Source organism: Camarhynchus parvulus, chromosome 3 (assembly GCF_901933205.1).
Source record: "Camarhynchus parvulus chromosome 3, STF_HiC, whole genome shotgun sequence".
Classification (NCBI taxonomy): Eukaryota; Metazoa; Chordata; class Aves; order Passeriformes; family Thraupidae; genus Camarhynchus; species Camarhynchus parvulus.
The window spans coordinates 111,345,586-111,365,247 of record NC_044573.1 but is presented as its reverse complement, the minus strand read 5'-3'; the positions used below and the strand labels follow the sequence as shown (position 1 = coordinate 111,365,247).

The 19,662-nt window shown below is 44.6% G+C and overlaps 1 protein-coding gene across 1 annotated transcript in view; it reads right to left on the bottom strand.

The window, feature by feature from the left end:
* Window positions 1-19,662, bottom strand: part of ELP3 (elongator acetyltransferase complex subunit 3) — a 101,331-nt gene that overhangs the window by 25,835 nt on the left and 55,834 nt on the right. The window contains 1 exon segment of the mRNA XM_030944790.1: window positions 1,390-1,583. Within this exon segment, the coding sequence (XP_030800650.1) occupies window positions 1,390-1,583 (194 nt within the window).

Here is a 19,662-nt window from a genome sequence, read left to right as displayed (position 1 = left end):
AATCATCCATCAAGGAATCCATCCCATTAATTACCCATCACAGGATCCATCCCATTAATTACCTATCATGGGATCCACCCCATTAATTATCCATCATGGGATCCATCCCATTAATTATCTATCACAGGATCCATCCCATTAATTATCCACCACGGGATCCATCCCATTAATTATCCACCACAGGATCCATCCCATTAATTATCCATCACGGGATCCATCCCATTAATTATCCATCACAGGATCCATCCCATTAATCACCCATCACGGGATCCATCCCATTAATTATCCATCACAGGATCCATCCCATTAATCACCCATCACGGGATCCATCCCATTAATTATCCATCACGGGATCCATCCCATTAATTATCCACCACAGCATCCATCCATTATCCCTCCCAGCCTTGAGTGCTGCCCCCAGCCAGCGGCACCTCCGGAATTTTCCGTGCATTTCCCAATTTCCCACCTCCCCATCCCGCCTGGCCTTTCCCACCCGCACAGAGATGGAGCAGCTCCACAATCTTTGCTTAATTAGCAATTAAAGCCGGGAGATAACGAAGGCCGAGTCAGACGGGGCCGTAATTAACGACTCGGAGCCGGAATCCCTCCCGGGGCAGCGCGGAGGTGACTCCAGCCGGGAATTACCTCTGGACACGTTTGGGGTTGGGAAGCTCAGGGAGCCAGCAGAGCTGCTGGGAGAGCTGGGAATGGGCACCTGGATCAGGGAAGGATCCAGGGAAATCTTGGAGCCTCTTCCAGAGCCCAAAGGGGCTCCAGGAGAGCTGGAGAGGGACTGGGGACAAGGGACGGAGGGACAGGACACAGGGAATGGCTTCCTGCTGGGAAAAGTGAGATTCAGATGGGATCTTGGACAGGAATTCCTGGCTGGGCTGGAATTCCCAGAGAATCCCTGGGAGTGTCCAAGGAAAGGTCGGAGCAATCTGCGATCAAGGTTGGAATGGGATGGGATTGAAGCTCCATGGATCCCATCCCAGAGAATTTTGGGATTCTGGGATCCAGGACACTCAGGATCCATCCGCAGGGATTTTTATGGGATTTGGGGATGGAAAAGGGAAGGGAGACCCTTCCTGGAATCCCCAATTCCCAGGGAATTCCCAAAATTCCTTCCCAGAGAGGAGTTGGGATGGGGATGGATCCAAAGCCAGGCTGGGAGAGCTGGGAATGGAGGGAATTCCCTGGGAAAATGGAAGGATTTGGGAAGGAATTCCTGGCTGGGCTGGAATTCCCAGAGAATCCCTGGGAGTGCCCAAGGAAAGGCTGGAAAATCCCGGGAGATAACCAAGGCCGAGTCAGACGGGGCCGTAATTAACGACTCGGAGCCGGAATCCCTCCCGGGGCAGCGCGGAGGTGACTCCAGCCGGGAATTACCTCTGGACACGGTAGACGCGCGTCCAGGGCGGCACCAGGGCCAGGATCCGGGCCACCAGGTCCACCAGGGTGCTGGGGGGGTAACTCCGGTAGCGCCCGGTTTTCCAGAGCTCGTAGAGCCCCGTGCCGCGGATCACCAGCGTGGGGTACAGCTTCAGCCCGTCGGGCCGGAACGCCGGGTTCTCGAAAAACTCCTGGGGAAACAACAACAAAAAAAGAGGAGTTGGTGTGGGATAATCGGGGCTGGGATGGTGGGGATGGATGGATGATGGATGATGGATGGATGGATGGATGGATGGATGGATGGATGGATGGATGGATGGATGATGGATGGATGGATGGATGGATGGATGATGGATGGATGGACAGATGGATGGATGGATGGATGGATGGATGATGGATGATGGATGGATGGATGGATGGATGGATGGATGGATGGATGATGGATGGATGGATGGATGATGGATGGATGGATGGATGGATGGATGATGGATGGATGGATGGATGGATGGATGGATGGATGGATGGATGGATGGATGATGGATGATGGATGGATGGATGGATGGATGGATGGATGGATGGATGGATGATGGATGGATGATGGATGGATGGATGGATGGATGGATGGATGGATGGATGGATGATGGATGGATGGATGGATGGATGGATGGATGGATGGATGGATGGATGGATGGATGGTTTCCATATTCTCAAAATTTTCTGCCAGGCAATCATATTTATAATACGATAATATTATGATATAATTATACTATGATAATTATAATATTATAATTACAATATGATAATATTATGGTATAATTATAATTATGTAATAATTATATAATTGTATCAGACTAATAGAGCTATATCATAATGATTTAATCATAATAATATATTCATATAATTATAGCAATAATATATAACAATGCATTTATATAATATATTAACTAGATTTACAACATATTAATTATATATAATATATTAATTGTATTTATAATATATTAAACATATTTATATATGTATATAATTATATTAATTACAATATATATCAATAGTATATTATAGTTATTTAACGATGCATTTCTATAATTATTATATCATAATAATATAATCATAATAATAGATTTATCATCCTCCCCAACAAGTTGGATCAAAAAGAGGCAAAAAAAAAAAGTAAAAAAAAATAAAGGGGAAAGGGAACATTGCCTGGGGTTGGGAGCTTTGGCTGGACTCGTTTCCAGAGGGGTTTTGTGGCTGTAAATTTGGGAATTACTGAGAATTCCTGGCTTAGGGCGAGCTGTGAGTATTTCTGGAAATATAAAATCTGTTCTAGATTTGAAGAGGAAGCCACAGGAGGAACAAAGACAACACCACAACGAGTCCAATCCGTGCTTTCCTTGCATTTTCCAGTGGGAATCCCGTGGATATGGCAGCATTTATTGTCCCAGACCCCGGAGTTAGAACAATGGGGACGAGATCAATCGGCGTGTCTGGGACACAGCGCTGGAACAGCAACGGACAAAAACAGATTCCTTCTGTTCTTCTGTTATTAATAACTCTGCTTAAAACAGATTTATTCTCTTTTTCTGTTATTAATAACTCTGTTCAAAACAGATTTATTCTCTTTTTCTGTTATTAATAACTCTGTTGAAAACAGATTTATTCTGTTTTTCTGCGTTATTCTCCACTCTGAGCGAGCCCTGAGAATGGCAGGATAAAGGACGGCTCCGATTTCCCTGCCTGGATCCCACAGCCCAGGTTGGGTTTCATGCAGATTAATTTTTGGGATTGATGATTAAAGTTAAATCATTCTGACAAAGGAGAAGTGAAATCAGGAGCCAGGTGAGGATTTAATGGATTTAAAGGAAAAGATAAATCAGGAGCCAGACAAGGATTACATTGATTTAAAGGAAAAGAGAAATCAGGAGCCAGGCAAGGATTTAATGGATTTAAATGAAAAGTGAAGTCAGGAACCAAGCAAGGATTAAACTGATTTAAAGGAAAAGTGAAATCAGGAACCAGGCGAGGATTAAATTGATTTAAAGGAAAAGGGAAATCAGGAACCAGGCGAGGATTAAATTGATTTAAAGGAAAAGTGAAATCAGGAGTCAGGCAAAGATTAAATTGATTTAAATGGAAAGTGAAATCAGGAACCAGGCAAGGATTAAACGGATTTAAAGGGAAAGTGAAATCAGGAGCCAGGCAAGGATTTAATGGATTTAAAGGAAAAGAGAAATCATGAGCCAGGCAAGGATTTAATGGATTTAAAGGAAAAGAGAAATCATGAGCCAGGCAAGGATTTAATGGATTTAAAGGAAAAAGTGCAATCAGGAGCCAGGCAGGGAACCCTGAACCAAGCAAGGATTAAATGGATTTAAAGGAAAACTAAAATCAGGAGCCAGGCAAGGATTTAATGGATTTAAAGGGAAAGTGAAATCAGGAACCAGGCAAGGATTAAACTGATTTAAAGGAAAAGTGAAATCAGGAACCAGGCAAGGATTAAATTGATTTAAAGGGAAAGTGCAGTCAGGAACCAGGCAAGGATTAAACGGATTTAAGCCAGGACTCGGCCTCGTTACTCAGATGGGATCCCGGGTCAGAGCCTGGATTTGTTCCTGGTTCTCACTCGACCGCTCTCCAGCAGGGCGTTCCTGCAGGAACAGCAATTCCCAGCTGCAGCAGGTGTGGCTGCTGTGGCCCCACCAGCTGCTGCCCAGGGCTTTGCTGGGACAAACTGTCACACAAATTGTCATGGAATCATGGAACCATGGAATTATGGAATGGTTTGGGTGGGAAGGGACCTCAAATCCCATCCCATTCCAAGCCCAGTACTTCCCACTACCCCAGGGCGCTCCAGCTTTTCCTGGGACACTCCCAGGGATTCTCTGGGAATTCCAGCCCAGCCAGGAATTCCTTCCCAAATCCCACCCCAAGCTCCCCTGTCCCAGGGAATTCCCTCCATTCCCAACCTGGCACTGGATCCATCCCAACCACAGCTCCTCTCCGGGAAGGAATTTCAGGATCAAGAGGTTTCACTGGGAATTTGGGACTCCAGGAAGGGTCTCCCTTCCCTTCTCCATCCCCAAATCCCATAAAAATCCGTGGGGATGGATCCTGAGTGTCCTGGATCCCAGAATCCTGGAACGGTTTGGGATGGGATCCATGGACCTTCAATCCCATCCCATTCCAACCTTGATCCCAGATTGCTCCGACCTTTCCTTGGACACTCCCAGGGATTCTCTGGGAATTCCAGCCCAGCCAGGAATTCCTGTCCAAGATCCCATCTGAATCTCACTTTTCCCAGCAGGAAGCCATTCCCTGTGTCCTGTCCCTCCATGCCTTGTCCCCAGTCCCTCTCCGGCTCTCCTGGAGCCCCTTTGGGCCCTGGAAGGGGCTCTGAGCTCTCCATGGATCCTTCTCTTCTCCAGGTGAACATTCCCAGCTCCTGGAAAGGCTCTGAGGGTCCAGGTGAACACCCAAAGCTCCTGGAAAGGTCCCTGGAAGGGCTCTGAGGGTCCTTCCCTTCTCCAGGTGCCCATTCCCAGCTCTCCCAGCAGCTCTGAGCTTCCCAACCCCAAACGTGTCCAGGACAAACCCCCAGAGCGGATCAGCTCAGCTCCAAGGCGCACCAGACCCGGCTCCAGGATGGGAAGGAGGTCAGGGATCGTGATAATCCAGGTTTTTCCTGGCTGATTCCTGCCTAAACCAGGCCTGGATCCAGCCTGGAGCCTCCAGGGAAACGAGAGGTGCACAATCTGATTTTCCAGGCAGCTCAGCCCTCAGACACAGCCTGGGGACAGCACAAGGGCTGGGGCCAGGACAGTCAGTGGGATCCGAGGGCTTGGGGTGGGAAGGGATCCCAGAGCTCATCCCATTCCAGCCCCAGCAGCTCCCACCATCCAGGCCAGGCTGCTCCACGCTCCACCCAGCCTTCCCTGCACACCTCCAGCGCCCCAGGGGCAGCTCCAAGGCTTCTCCCGGATTGATGGATCAATACAGCTCCTTCAAATCCAGCTCCCAAAGGGGCAGGAAAACGATCCTGGCTGTCCTCAGCCAACCCCAAACAACTGAATTCCAGTTTGTGAGGGCGGTTGGTGGAAAACGAGGACAAGGAAGGAGATGTGAGCGGGCTGAGTGTCCTGGCAGGGGAGGATGGAGGAGCTGAGGTGAGGAGCAGGGCCTGGGTTGACATTCCCCGTCATCCCAAAGCGGGAACTGTGAAAAATGCACGTGTTTTACGATTGGCTTTTGGCAAATATTCACATGAATATTGTATGTGTTGTGTTGGAGAGCAATGCTGGATTCATTCTCTTAAATAAATAGAGTTTTAGGTTATAATAAATAAAATAGAAACTAATTAATAAAAATAACTAATAAACTAATAACTAATAACTAAAATAGAATATTTAAAATATATATAAATCATATATAAATTAAATATATATATTAATATATATAAATATAAGAAATTTTATATATAAATTATATATAATAATTATATATAAATTAAAATATATATAAATCATATATTATATATAAATATAAATAAATATATAATATATAATATATAATATATATAAAATATAAAATATAAAATATAAAATATAATATATAAAATATAAAATATAATATATAATATATAATATATATAATAGATATAATATATCTATACCTTTATATATATAGTATATATAATATATATAATATATATAATATATATTATATATATAACATATATAAAAATATATATATATAAATATATAAAAATATATATAAAATAATAAAAACTAACTAATAGAAACTAACTAATAAAATGTAGGATACTTTTTTTAAAGAAAGGACTCACAGCGAGACAGCAGCCCCAGGACCCCTGAATCTTTCAGAGAAAATGAATTTATTGCTCCCTTATCAGAAGAAATGAACTTTTTCCCACCTTAAAGGCACCGTTAGGATTCAGAGGAAGAAGCTGACATGACCAGACAGAATCCTGTGTTTGAATGGAATTTATGCATCATGTATGAGGTGCATGAATATGCAACAGGCTGTTGTTTTTAAGGGTTAATCCTTTGTTAATGTGTGTCCTTTTTCGGGCTTATTTTGCCCAGAAAAGTTACCCTGACGTCCGTAACTCTTTGTCTCTATTGTCTCCTATTGTCCTAATTCAAATTGTCCCCATTATTATGACTCTAATTGTATTCCTATTTTTATAACCATTTGATTCCTATGAAACTTTAAAAATTTTAAAACCAAGTGATTGGCGTTTTTCTCCACAGGAACGATTCACCAACATTCCCGTTTTTTCCACGCAGCCAGCAAAGCCCAGCTCACCCTCAGTTCTGTCCCTCCGCTCCTCTGCACCTCTGACGTCCGAGCATGAATAATAATAACAATAATAATAATTCTGATAATTCTGCTCCCCACTGGCCTTTAAGAACACGCAGATTTCCCTGTTAATTCCTCAAAACTCCCCCGAGCTGATTCCCCAAGTCATTAATTTCAAACGAGATAAGGGAGCCGCTCCTCCCCAGCCCCTTTTCCCTGTAAATCCCAATATTTAAAGGTTTAACTTTTCCCCATTCACAAACTGCTTTTGATTAAGTTTCTCCTGAAACAAAGGGAGTAGAAAATGCCAACACGTGCCGGGATTTAAGAGGAATCGTAGCCTTTTCTTGTGTGTTTATTTTATTTTATTTTTTTTTTAATTAGACACCTTAAAAGGTGTCTGGGGCTGATAAAAACCCTCCGGAGCTGTTTCCTGCCAAGACAAATTGAATCCCGAGAACATTTGTTCCAGAGGCCACCATCCATGGCAGCTCCGGAGGTTTTCCATCAGCGCCGGGCTGAGTCAGGGCTAATCCACGTCTGCTCCGCGGGGACAGGTTACAGATGACCCAGGGAGGAATATTGCTATAAATTTATTTATTGGAATATTATTATGTATTAATTTATACACTGGAATATTTTCTGAGGATATTCCAAATGGAAGCACCACCAATTTCAAAGCTAAGCCAATCCTCCTCGAGGTTTTCTCCCCTCGAGGTGTTTAACGGGTTTTAGATAATTAAGATTTACTGAAGGTAAATGTAAATTTGGGGGTGTGGCCAATGGGCAGGATATGAGAGATTGTGGCAGCAATTGAATTAAAAGTTTAAATTTAAATTTCGATTTAATTAAAGTGAAAAAAGGTCAGCTCAGATCAGCTGAAACTCAAACCTGGAGGTTCAAACCTTAAAATATAATTTCCCTGTAACATTCTCCAATTTATGGGATATTAGAGAAAACCTGAGGATTTTTCCGCAGTAAATAATAAATGAAATTTTTGTTTTCAACTCCCACCAAAAGCTTCCAGTGACATTGCAGCTGTTGTCCAGGAAAACTGGGATTACAGGAAAGCAAAGGTCAGTCTCTGTTAGAACATAACCCCAGAATCTGGAACTGTGTGAACTGGGAAAGATCCTCTCATTCCAAGGAGCTAACAGGAGATGGAATCAGGAGGTGACACCCTGAATTTCAATATTTTCCCATTTCTGTGCTCTTGCAAAAACCTTTTAAGTCAGAAAACCCATGGGAAAGGATTTGGGCCCCATCCCCAAATTCAACATCAGCCAAAATTCCAAGATTCCACCTGGAGGTTTTAATAATCGGATTTTCCTGACCATGCTGGGCACGCAATGAATGAGAAACCAGCTTCAAAAAAAACCCCCAAAAAACAAAAACAAACAAATAAACAAAAAAAACCAAACAAAACAATCCCAAAAGGAGCAAAGCAAGGTGAATTTCACGGGATTCCACTCGAACATTTCCCAGCCCCGAGACTCACTGGCCACCTCTAATCTCCTCGCTCTCCAGGTGCCCAACTGCTGCAGCAGATAGGACATAAAAAGGGGATAAAAGCAGCAATTTCTGAAAGCAATTTACTCAAACGCCGGGATTCGCTCGGAGTAAAGGTCACCAAAAACCTATTTTTTTTGAATGACCAGAGATTCAAAATTCAACCACTGGGACGACGAACTGCGCCCTTCAAGCCCGCTCCTTGAATGGGCTCCTCCCGCCTGAAAAGAGATGATTAAATTCAAATGGTGTGAGTAAGACGAGCATTATCTGAGCTCTCCACGCTCCATCCCTTATCTCCATCAGCCGGATTATTTATAGCGCTTGAAAGCTCCTGCCTTGAGTGACACTCGCGGCTCGGCGGGGAAGGAACAATCACTTAGCGCTTTAATTACGTGCATTAACAGCAGCTCGTGCCTCCATTTTCCCCCGGCCTCATTTGCATCTCCCCCGTCAATGCCGGGCTAATTAAAAACCCCTAACGATTAGGATCTGCATTCAGCGGCGCAGACAATGGCCCAGTGACCGAGAAGCGCGGATTCCAGGGTGCCTTTGCCGCGCCTCTGCAACACCCCGGCCTGGGGCAGCGCTCCGCACCTGCCGGCCTGGAAATGGACGCTTGAAATCATTTAAATCAAAACATTTTAAAGTCACTCGGCTCCGGGATCTCGCAAGGATGTCACCCCCGAGCCGGGGTTTTCAGAACGGAACAGCGGAGGATTTATGGGGCGGGTTTATGGGGAGGTTGGGTTTGTAGCGTTTTAGCTTTATTTACACCCTCAAAGAGCGTCCTGACCATCCCAATGTTCCTGCTAAAATTCCCTCCAGGAGTGCGACACAAAAGGGGAAAAAGCCTCGAGCTACGCATGGGGAGGTGGAGGTTGGGTATCGGGAATAATTCCTGCTCGGAAAGGGCGTTCCAGCCCTGGGCGGTGGTGGAGTCCCCGTCCCTGGAGGGACTGAAAATCCACATGGATCTGGGGGGATGCGGATCCAGGATTGAAATCCACATGGATCTGGGGGGATGTGGATCCGGGATTTCAATCCATGTGGATTTGGGGAGACGTGGATCCATGGTGGTGTCCCCATCCCTGGATAGGTCTAAATCCATGTGGATCTGGGGGATGTGGATCCGGGATTTCAATCCATGTGGATCTGGGGGAACAAGGATCCATGGTGGTGTCCCCATCCCTGGAGAGATCTAAATCCACGTGGATTTGGGGGGATGTGGACCTTGGTGGAGTCCCTATCCCTGGAGGGATCTAAATCCATGTGGACTTGGGGGGACGCGGATCTGTGGTAGAGTCCCCATCCCTGGAGGGATCTAAATCCATGTGGACTTGGGGGGATGTGGATCCAGGATTTAAGTCCATGTGGATTTGGGGAGATGCAGATCCATGGTGGAGTCCCCAATCCTGGAGGGATTTCAATCCATGTGGATTTGGGGGGATTTGGTCTTGGTGGAGTCCCCATCCCCAGAGGGATTTCACATCCATGTGGATTTCGGGGGATGTGGATCTTGGTGGAGTCCCCATTCCTGGAGGGATCTAAATCCATGTGGATTTGGGGGCTCATGGATCCAGGATTTAAATCCATGTGGATTTGGAAGGATGTGGATCCATGGTGGAGTCCCCATCCCTGGAAGATTGAAAATCCACATGGATTTGGAGAGATGCGGATCCGTGGTGGAGTCTCCATCCCTGGAGGGATTTTAATCCATGTGGATTTGGGGAGACATGGATCCACGGTGGTGTCCCCATCCCTGGAGGGATTTCAAATCCATGTGGATTTGGGGGCTCGTGGATCCGTGGTGGAGTCCCCAATCCTAGAGGGATTTCAAATCCATGTGGATTTGGATCTTGGTGGAGTCCCCATCCTTAGAGGGATTTCAAATCCATGTGGATCCAGGATTTAAATCCACGTGGATTTGGGGGGATGTGGAACCAGGATTTCACATCCATGTGGATTTGGGGGGATGTGAATCCATGGTGGAACCCCCATCCCTGCAGGGATTTCACATCCATGTGGATTTGGGGGATGTGAATCCATGGTGGAACCCCCATCCCTGGAGGGATTTCAATCCATGTGGATTTGGGGGATGTGGATCCATGCTGGAACCCCCATCCCTGCAGGGATTTCAATCCATGTGGATTTGGGGGATGTGGATCCATGGTGGAACCCCCATCCCTGGAGGGATTTCACATCCATGTGGATCCATGGTGGAACTCCCATCCCTGCAGGGATTTCACATCCATGTGGATTTGGGGGATGTGGATCCATGGTGGAACTCCCATCCCTGCAGGGATTTCACATCCATGTGGATTTGGAAGGATGTGGATCCATGGTGGAACTCCCATCCCTGCAGGGATTTCACATCCATGTGGATTTGGGGGATGTGGATCCATGGTGGAACCCCCATCCCTGGAGCGATTTCAATCCATGGACCCTTGGTGGCCCTGGCAGTGCTGGGAATGGTTGGATTCCATGATCTCCAGGGGTTTTCCCAACCTGCACAATCCCAAATCGCTCCCTCTCAATGTCTGCGCTCCCGGTAAAACCTCCCATGGATGGAACCGAGGGGAGAAACTCCCACAGATCCAAAAATTTCCCTCTCCTGTGAACTGTTCCGTGACCAAGGGAGGGAGGACAATATTCCAGGGAATTGCTGCAGATCTCCTGGCCATCCACAGCCAGACAGCAAAACCCTTCCAGCCCCTGGCACGGGCAAGCTGCCACATTTCCCGTTATGGAAACCACCGAGGCAAGGGAAGAGTGACAGAAAAGGGTCACCAACACCCGAAACATCTCAGATTGTTTTGGAATTTCCCATATTTTGGGTAAGAAAAGCGGATTCCCTGCTCTGTGAAGGACCTTGGAAGCTTCTCCACCCTTCCTCCCCAAACCCCTCAAAGCCACAGGTCAAAGGGAGCTTTCCCAAGCTCCAAGGTGAATCCCCACCAGCTCCAGCTCCAGCTCCAGGAACATTTCCCACATTAAACCCAGGAATGTCCCCACAGACCAGGAAACTTCCAGAAGAAATGCTCCTGCCTCCCATCCCAGCCTTTCCAGGGTTGGTTTCCCCCTGGAACATCGGGATCCAGCACTGCTGGGGAGCTCTCCTCTCCCAAACCAGGAGATCCTGGCCCTGCTGGGACACAGCCCAGGAGAGCTGGAGATAGAACAACCTGGAAACAACCAAAGCAAGGAAAGAGTGACAGAAAAGGGTCACCAACACCCGAAACACCTCAGATTGTTCCAGAATTTCCCATATTTTGGGTAAGAAAAGCGGATTCCCTGCTCTGTGAAGGACCTTGGAAGCTTCTCCACCTCCTCCCTTCCCCAAACCCCTCAAAGCCACAGGTCAAAGGGAGCTTTCCCAAGCTCCAAGGTGAATCCCACCAGCTCCAGCTCCAGGAACATTCCCCACATTAAACCCAGGAATGTCCCCACAGGAACGACGCTCCTGCCTCCCACCCCAGCCTTGCCCCTGGAACATCGGGATCCAGCACTGCTGGGGAGCTCTTCCCTCCCAAACCAGGAGATCCTGGCCCTGCTGGGACACAGCCCAGGAGAGCTGCAGATAAATCAACCCGGAGAATTGCTGGAGCAGGACCAGGCTGACCTTGGAGGCCCAGAGCGTCCAGCTTGCGCTCAGCGGTGCAGGTGCTCCGAGCCTGCCTCCATCCATCCCGGAAAAACCCGGGAGAATTCCTCCATCAATCTGCTCCCAAGTTCCACCTTTGCTTTCATCTCTTGGGTTTTTTTCTCCTTTCTAGGAGGGTCAGCGTTCCCCTGGGGCTCAGCACAGGAAATAAAGCATTTTTCATTCTCTCAGACGTGTGTGGATACCTCAAAAATCTCCTCTCCCTAAAAATCCACAGCAACTCCATCCTGGTTTTGATAAAAACAACCCCAATCTCAAATTGTTTTTTTTTTTTTAATCAAATACTCACAGCAAAACCATTCTGCTTTTTGAATTCTCGAAAATCAAAATATAAACCCCTCCCCAAATGCTCGCAGCAAAACCATTCTGCTTTTTGAATTAAAAAATAAAAATACAACCCCCCCAAATGCTTGCAGTAAAACCATTCTGCTTTTTGAATTTCCAAAAATAAAAATACAAACCCACGCACAACCAACAATTAAGCCCTCAAAAAATCTAATTTGGCCCTCGTGGTTTCTCCACTCGGTAGCTGATGGTGATCTGCACTAAAATTGGTATTTTACTGAGTGATGCTGTCTTTGCCTGGAAAATTTGCACTCTCTCTCCCTTCATTCCTTTATTTTTTCTGCCTGTTCCCAGCCATATGTTCATTATTGACTTCAGCAGCAAGGGGCCTCAGTGAAAAAAAACCCACAAAACCAAAAAAACACCGATTTGTGAATGGAAAAAAAAAAAAAAGAAGAGGAAAGAAAAAAAAAATTCTGACTTTTTCTGGTGTAAAAAGCCCCAGAACTGAGAGCGGCTGAACGAGTCTGAGCAACCCGCGGGGCCTGGGGGCTGCAAAGTGCAGAAATCACCCCTGGGTCGGGTGGAGAAAGGCTCTGAGCTGCTCCTTGCCAGCGAGCAGGAGCTTTCTGTGAATGGGAGCTGCTGGCGGGCAGTGCTTGGCATTGTCCGAACTCTGATGGTTCCTGAGGGGAAAATCCCGATTTTCAGAGACAAAGGCAGCGATGCGAGAGCAGAGTGAAGGCAGATTTTCCACACCGTGGAATGGTTTGGGTGGGACGGGACTTTAAAGACGATCCCATTCCAACCCCAACACCTTTTCCAGGCTGCTCCAGCCTGGCCTTGGACATTCCCAGCGATCCACGGGCAGCCGCAGCTTCTCCGGGAATTCCTCCCCGATCCCTCGCAGGGAGGAATTTCCCATTCGGAGCCATCTTTGAGGGGTGGAATTGCCCATTTCCACCCCAATTTCCCATTCGGAGCCATCTTTGAGGGGTGGAATTTCCCATTTCCACCCCAATTTCCCATTCGGAGCCATTCCCTGGATCCTCCAGCCCTTTCCCAAATTCCAGCTCTCCTGGAGCCCCTCAAAGCAGCTCCAAGGATTCCCTGGATCCCTCCCCGATCCACGTGAACATTCCCAGCTCTCCCAGCCTGGTCTCCCCACAATATTCCAAATTTTTCTGCCTCTTTGCAACACCAAAGATCTCCATGCTAACAAAACCCCATCCTTGGCCTTCCCTGATTTCAAGCTCGACCCTAGAAGTTTCTGAGCCCGCAGTTGTGCAGCAGCGGGCACAGACCGGGTGATTTACCCACAGAAATATGAGAGTGACTGGGGGTGAAAAGAGTTTCCAGAAACAGCCTGCTCCTTACTACCACCATCCTCATGGGCACGAAAATCACCCCAGCTTTGCTCTGAGCTCACAGCGCCATCAATGCGTCTGAATTTCTGAACTGAGGCAGCTTTTGGGCAGGAATATTCCCTGAGATTCCAGGAGAAGCTTGAGGACTGAGCATGAAACAGCTTCTCATGGATGTGGCCCTCAAAAAAAAAGAAGAAAAAAAAAGGGAAAAAGGCACATTTTCAGATATAAAACCACTGCAAATCACAGCTTTTCAGTGAGATGTTTAGAAGGAGCTGAAAGGAAAATCGTTTACCTCACTAAACACTTCGGAGCTCTATTTAAAAACACAGGGAACTGTCTCCCCAGAGGAGCAAAAATCAATGCAGATCAGCACTTCAGCTGTCTTTTATTACAGTTATTAAAAGCCCCTGATAGAGGTGCAATATTTCAGTTTCATTATGGATTTCATCTCCTTGAGACAAACCAGAGCCCTCAGGAAAAGCTCCTTATTTACAGCTGGAAATGTTTGGCGGTAACGTCACCCACTTTGTACAAAGCAAAGGACACTGAGATTATTTCAACCTCATTTTCCTCCTAACCTTTCATCCTCATTTTCCTCCTATTCTCTCATCCTCATTTTCCCCTCAGATCATTCCACCCTCATTTTCCCTCGGATTATTTCCCCCTCATTTTTCCCAGCTTGTTTTCCCCTCAGATCATTTCACCCTCAGTTACCCCTCAGATAATTTAATCATAATTAATCCCTCAGATTATTTCCCCCTAATTTTCCCAGTTTATTTTCCCCTCAGATCATTTCACCCTCAGTTACCTCTCAGATCATTTAATCATAATGAATCCCTCAGATTATTTCATCCTCATTTTCCCCTCAGATCATTCCACCCTCATTTTCCCTCGGGTTATTTCCCCCTCATTTTTCCCAGTTTATTTCCCCCTCAGATAATTTCTCCCTCAGTTACCCCTCAGATAATTTAATCATAATTATTCCCTCAGATTATTTCACCTTCAGATTATTTCACCCTCAATTTCCCATCAGATTATTTCACCCTCACTTTCCCTCAGATGATTTCATCCTCATTTTTCCTGATATAATTTCACCATAATTATTCCCTCTGATTATTTCACCTTCATTTTTCCTTCAGATTATTTAACCCTCATTTCCCTCTCAGATTATTTCCCCCTCCGATAATTTCACTCTCATTTCCCCCTCCGATCATTTCACCATAATTATTCCCTCAGATTATTCCAACCTCATTTTCCCCCTCAAATAATTTCACCATAATTATTCCCTCAGATTATTCCAACCTCATTTTCCCCCTCAGATCATTTCACCCTCAATTTCCTCTCAGATTATTTCACCCTCATTTTCCCTCAGATTATTTCCTCCAATTATTCACCTTCATTTTTCCCCTCAGATAATTTCACCCTCATTTCCCCCTCAGATTATTTTCCCCTCAGATCATTTTCCCCTCATTTTCCCCTCAGATTATCCCACCCCCATTTTCCCCTCAGATCATTTCACCATAATTATTCCCTTAGATTATGTCACCACCATTTCTCCCCTCAGATTATTTGTCTCATTTCCCCCACAGATTATTTCATCCTCATTTCCTCTCAGATTATTTCACCTTATTTTTTACCCTCAGATTATTCCACCCTCATTTTCCCTCAAATGATTTCACCCTTATTTTCTCTGAGATCATTTCAACATAATTATTCCCTCAGATTATTTCACCTTCAGATTACTCCATCCTTATTTTCTCCTCAGATTATTCTACCTTAATTTTCCCTCAGATTATTTCACCCTCATTTCCCCCTCAGATTATTTCACCATAATTACCCCCTCAGATTATTTCACCTTATTTTTCCCCCTCAAATAATTTCACCATAATTATTCCCCTCAGATAATTTCACCCTCATTTTCCTCTCAAAATTTTCCCCTCTCAGATTATTTCACCCTTAAATTATTTCACCCTCATTTTCCCCTCAGATTATTTCACTCTGTTTTTTCTCCTCAAATCATTTTACTCTCATTTTCCCCCTCAGATTATTTCACCAACATCTTCCCCCTGAGTTTCTTTCACCTTAATTTTCTCCTCAAATTATTTCAATCTCATTTTCCCTTCAGATTATTTCACCATCATTTTTTTCCTCAGATTATTTCACCCTTGGATTATTCCACCCTCATTTTCCTCTCAAATGATTTCACCACCATTTTTCCCTCAAATCATTTCACTCTCATTTTCCCCCTCAGATTATTTCACTGTAATTATCCCTCTGATTATTTCCCCCTCATTTTTCTCCTCATAGTATTTCACCCGTATTTTCTCCCCTCAGATTAATCCTCATTTTCCTCCTCAAATAATTTCACCATAATTATTCCCTTCAGATTATTTCACCCTCATTTTCCTCTCAAATTATTTCACTCTCATTTTCCCCCTCAGATAATTTCACTGTAATTATTCCTTCTGATTATTTCCTCAGATTATTTCACCCTCATTTTTCTCTCAAATTATTTCACTTTCAATTTCCCCCTCAGATAATTTCACGCTCATTTTCCTCTCAGATTTTTCCCCTCAGATTATTTCACCCTCATTTCCCCCCCCAGATTATTTAATCCTCATTTCCCCCCTCAAATCATTTTACCATAATTATTCCCTCAGATTATTTCACCATCATTTTTTTCCTCAGATTATTTCACCCTTGGATTATTCCACCCTCATTTTCCTCTCCAACTATTTCAACACCATTTCCCCCTCAGATTATTTCACTGTAATTATTCCTTCTGATTATTTCCTCAGATTATTTCCCCCTCATTTTTCTCCTCATAGTATTTCACCCGTATTTTCTCCCCTCAGATTAATCCTCATTTTCCTCCTCAAATAATTTCACCATAATTATTCCCTTCAGATTATTTCACCCTCATTTTCCTCTCAAATTATTTCACTTTCATTTACCCCCTCAGATAATTTCACTGTAATTATTCCTTCTGATTATTTCCTCAGATTATTTCACCCTCATTTTTCTCTCAAATTATTTCACCCTCATTTTTCTCCTCAGATTATTTCACCCTCATTTTCCCCCTCAGATTATTTAATGCTATTTTTTCCCCTTCAGATAATTTAATGCTATTTTTCCCCCTCAGATTATTCCATGTTCTTTTTTCTCCTCAGATAATTTAATGCTATTTTTCCCCTCAGATTATTTAATGCTATTTTTCCCCCTCAGATTATTCCATGTTCTTTTTTCTCCTCAGATAATTTCCCCCTCCTTTTCCCCCTCATGTTCAACACAAGGAGGTCTCTGCATCACTTGGATCCCAGATGCATCAGTACTGGCACTAAAATTAGCTCATTTCTGGGAAATTGCTTATTTTGCAATTCCTCCAGAAAAAAAAAAATATATATATAAAAATCCCATCTTGACACATGACTAAGAGAAGGAATTTTCAGGCTGAACTCATTCAGTGATTGTGTTTTATTTAAAGAACACAGGAGCAGCTCTGCAGATGGGAATAAAAAAATCTCTTTAGCTAAATACTCGTCCCCATGAAATGGCCCTGCCTGTGTTTTTACCCTCATAATTTTATTTATTTTATTTTACATTTGACTATTTATTTAAATATTTATTTATATTATGATTTTATTTTATTTTATTTTATTTTATTTTATTTTATTTTATTATTTTATTTTATTTTATTTTATTTTATTTTATGTTATTTTTAATGTGATTCACGGATCCTCCTGAGCATTTCTCCCCCAGAGCAGCCAAATCTGGGATTCTCCAATTTCCACCGAGCGAGGAATTAACACCTCGGGAATTCTCCAGCCTCCCAAAACCTTATTTGATTTTATTTAACTTTCTTTTCTCTTTTCTTTTCTTTTCTTTTCTTTTCTTTTCTTTTCTTTTCTTTTCTTTTCTTTTCTTTTCTTTTCTTTTCTTTTCTTTTCTTTTTTTCTTTTCTTTTCTTTTCTTTTCTTTTCTTTTCTTTTCTTTTCTTTCTTTTCTTTTTCTCTTCTTTTTCTTTTCTCTTTTCTCTTTATATTATTTTATATTATGTTATTTTATTTTATTTTTTAATTTTTATTTTACTTTAGTTTTATTTTATTTATTTTATTTTTTTTCTCCAATACAAAATTCTGCTTGCCAAACGTGATTCATGGATCCTCCCAAGCATTTCCCCCCCCAGAGCAGCCAAATCTGGGATTCTCCAATTTTGGGTTTTTTTGTTGGTTTTGTTTTGGGGTTTTTTTTTTTTTTGTTTGGTTGGTTTGGTTTTTTAATTTTTTTTTTCCATTTCTTTGCTCCAGTCCAAAGTTCTCCTTGCCAAATGTGATTCACGGATGCTCCCAAGCATTCTCCCCCAGAGCAGCCAAATCTGGGATTCTCCAATTTTGGGTTTTTTGGTTGGTTTTTTTGTTGTTGTTGTTTTTTGTGGGGTTTTTTTTGTGGGTTTGGGTTTTTTTTTTGGCATGGTTTTTTTTGTTTGTTTGGGTTTTTTTTTGCTTCAATCCAAAGTTCCTCTTGCCAAATGTGATTCACGGATGCTCCCAAGCATTCCCCCCCAGAGCAGCCAAATCTGGGATTCTCCAATTTTGGGTTTTTTGGTTGGTTTTTTTTGTTGTTTGGGTTTTGTTTTGTTTTGGGTTTTTTTGTGTGTGTGTGTGTGTGTTTTCTTGTTGTTTTTTTTTGTGTGTGGGTTTTTTTGTTTTGTTTTGGGGTTTTTTGGGTGTTTTTTTTGCTCCAATCCAAAGTTCTGCTTGCCAAATGTGATTCACGGATGCTCCCAAGCATTTCCCCCCCAGAGCAGCCTCATCCCTCCCCGGGGCGGAGCTGGGATGAGGTGTCCGCTCCGGTGACAATTCCATTATTCCCGCTGAGCCCTTGATTTCTCCCGCCCGTTTTTCTAATTATCTTCTCTACCACCTGCCTGGTGAGGCTCTGCTGGGCTCTGCCTGGTTTTGGGAGGGGTTTGGGGTTTTTTTTTTTGGAGCGTTTGTGGTCATTGAGGTTTTCTGGAGCGTTTTCCCAAGTGTGGAATGGGGTGGGGAAGAACCTGGAGGAGGAAGGAAATCCTCCAAGGATATAAAAAGAATCCGAGGTGGGGGAAGAGGGAAGAAAAAGGCAAAGTGGAAGTGGGACACGGGATCAGAGTGAGAGTTTGCAGTGGAGGCAGGGAAAAGCCACTTTCTGTGAAAAATCATGGAATTGGAGAATCCCAGGATTATTTGGGTTGGAAGGGACCTTAAAGCTCATCCCATTCCTATGGGCAGGGACATTCTCCACTATCCCAGCTTGATCCAAGCTGGCCTGGGACAATTCCAGGGATGGAACCCACGGGGATGGGACCCACAGGGATGGGACCCACAGGGATGGGATCCACAGGGATGGAACCCACAGGGATGGGATCCACAGGGATGGAAGATTACAGAGATGGGATCCACAGGGATGGGATCCACAGGGATGGAACCCACAGGGATGGGATTCATTGGGATGGAAACCACGGGGATGGGATCCACAGGGATGGGACCCACAGGGATGGGATCCACAGGGATGGGATTCATTGGGATGGAAACCACGGGGATGGGATCCACAGGGATGGGACCCACAGGGATGGGATCCACAGGGATGGGATCCACAGGGATGGAACTCACAGGGATGGAACCCTCAGGGATGGAACCCACAGGGATGGAATTTACAGGGATGGAACCCACAGGGATGGGATTCATTGGGATGGAAACCACGGGGATGGGATCCACAGGGATGGAATCCACAGGGATGGAACCCACAGGGATGGAATTCACAGGGATGGGATCCACAGGGATGGAAGATTACAGAGATGGGATCCACAGGGATGGGATCCACAGGGATGGAACCCACAGGGATGGGATTCATTGGGATGGAAACCACAGGGATGGGACCCACAGGGATGGGACCCACAGGGATGGAATTCACAGGGATGGGATCCACAGGGATGGGATCCACAGGGATGGAACTCACAGGGATGGGATCCACAGGGATGGGATCCCACAGGGATGGAACCCACAACATCTCAGTGCAAAAGATCCCAGAATTATTTGGGTTGGAAGGGACCTTAAAGCTCATCCCATTCCTACAGGCAGGAAC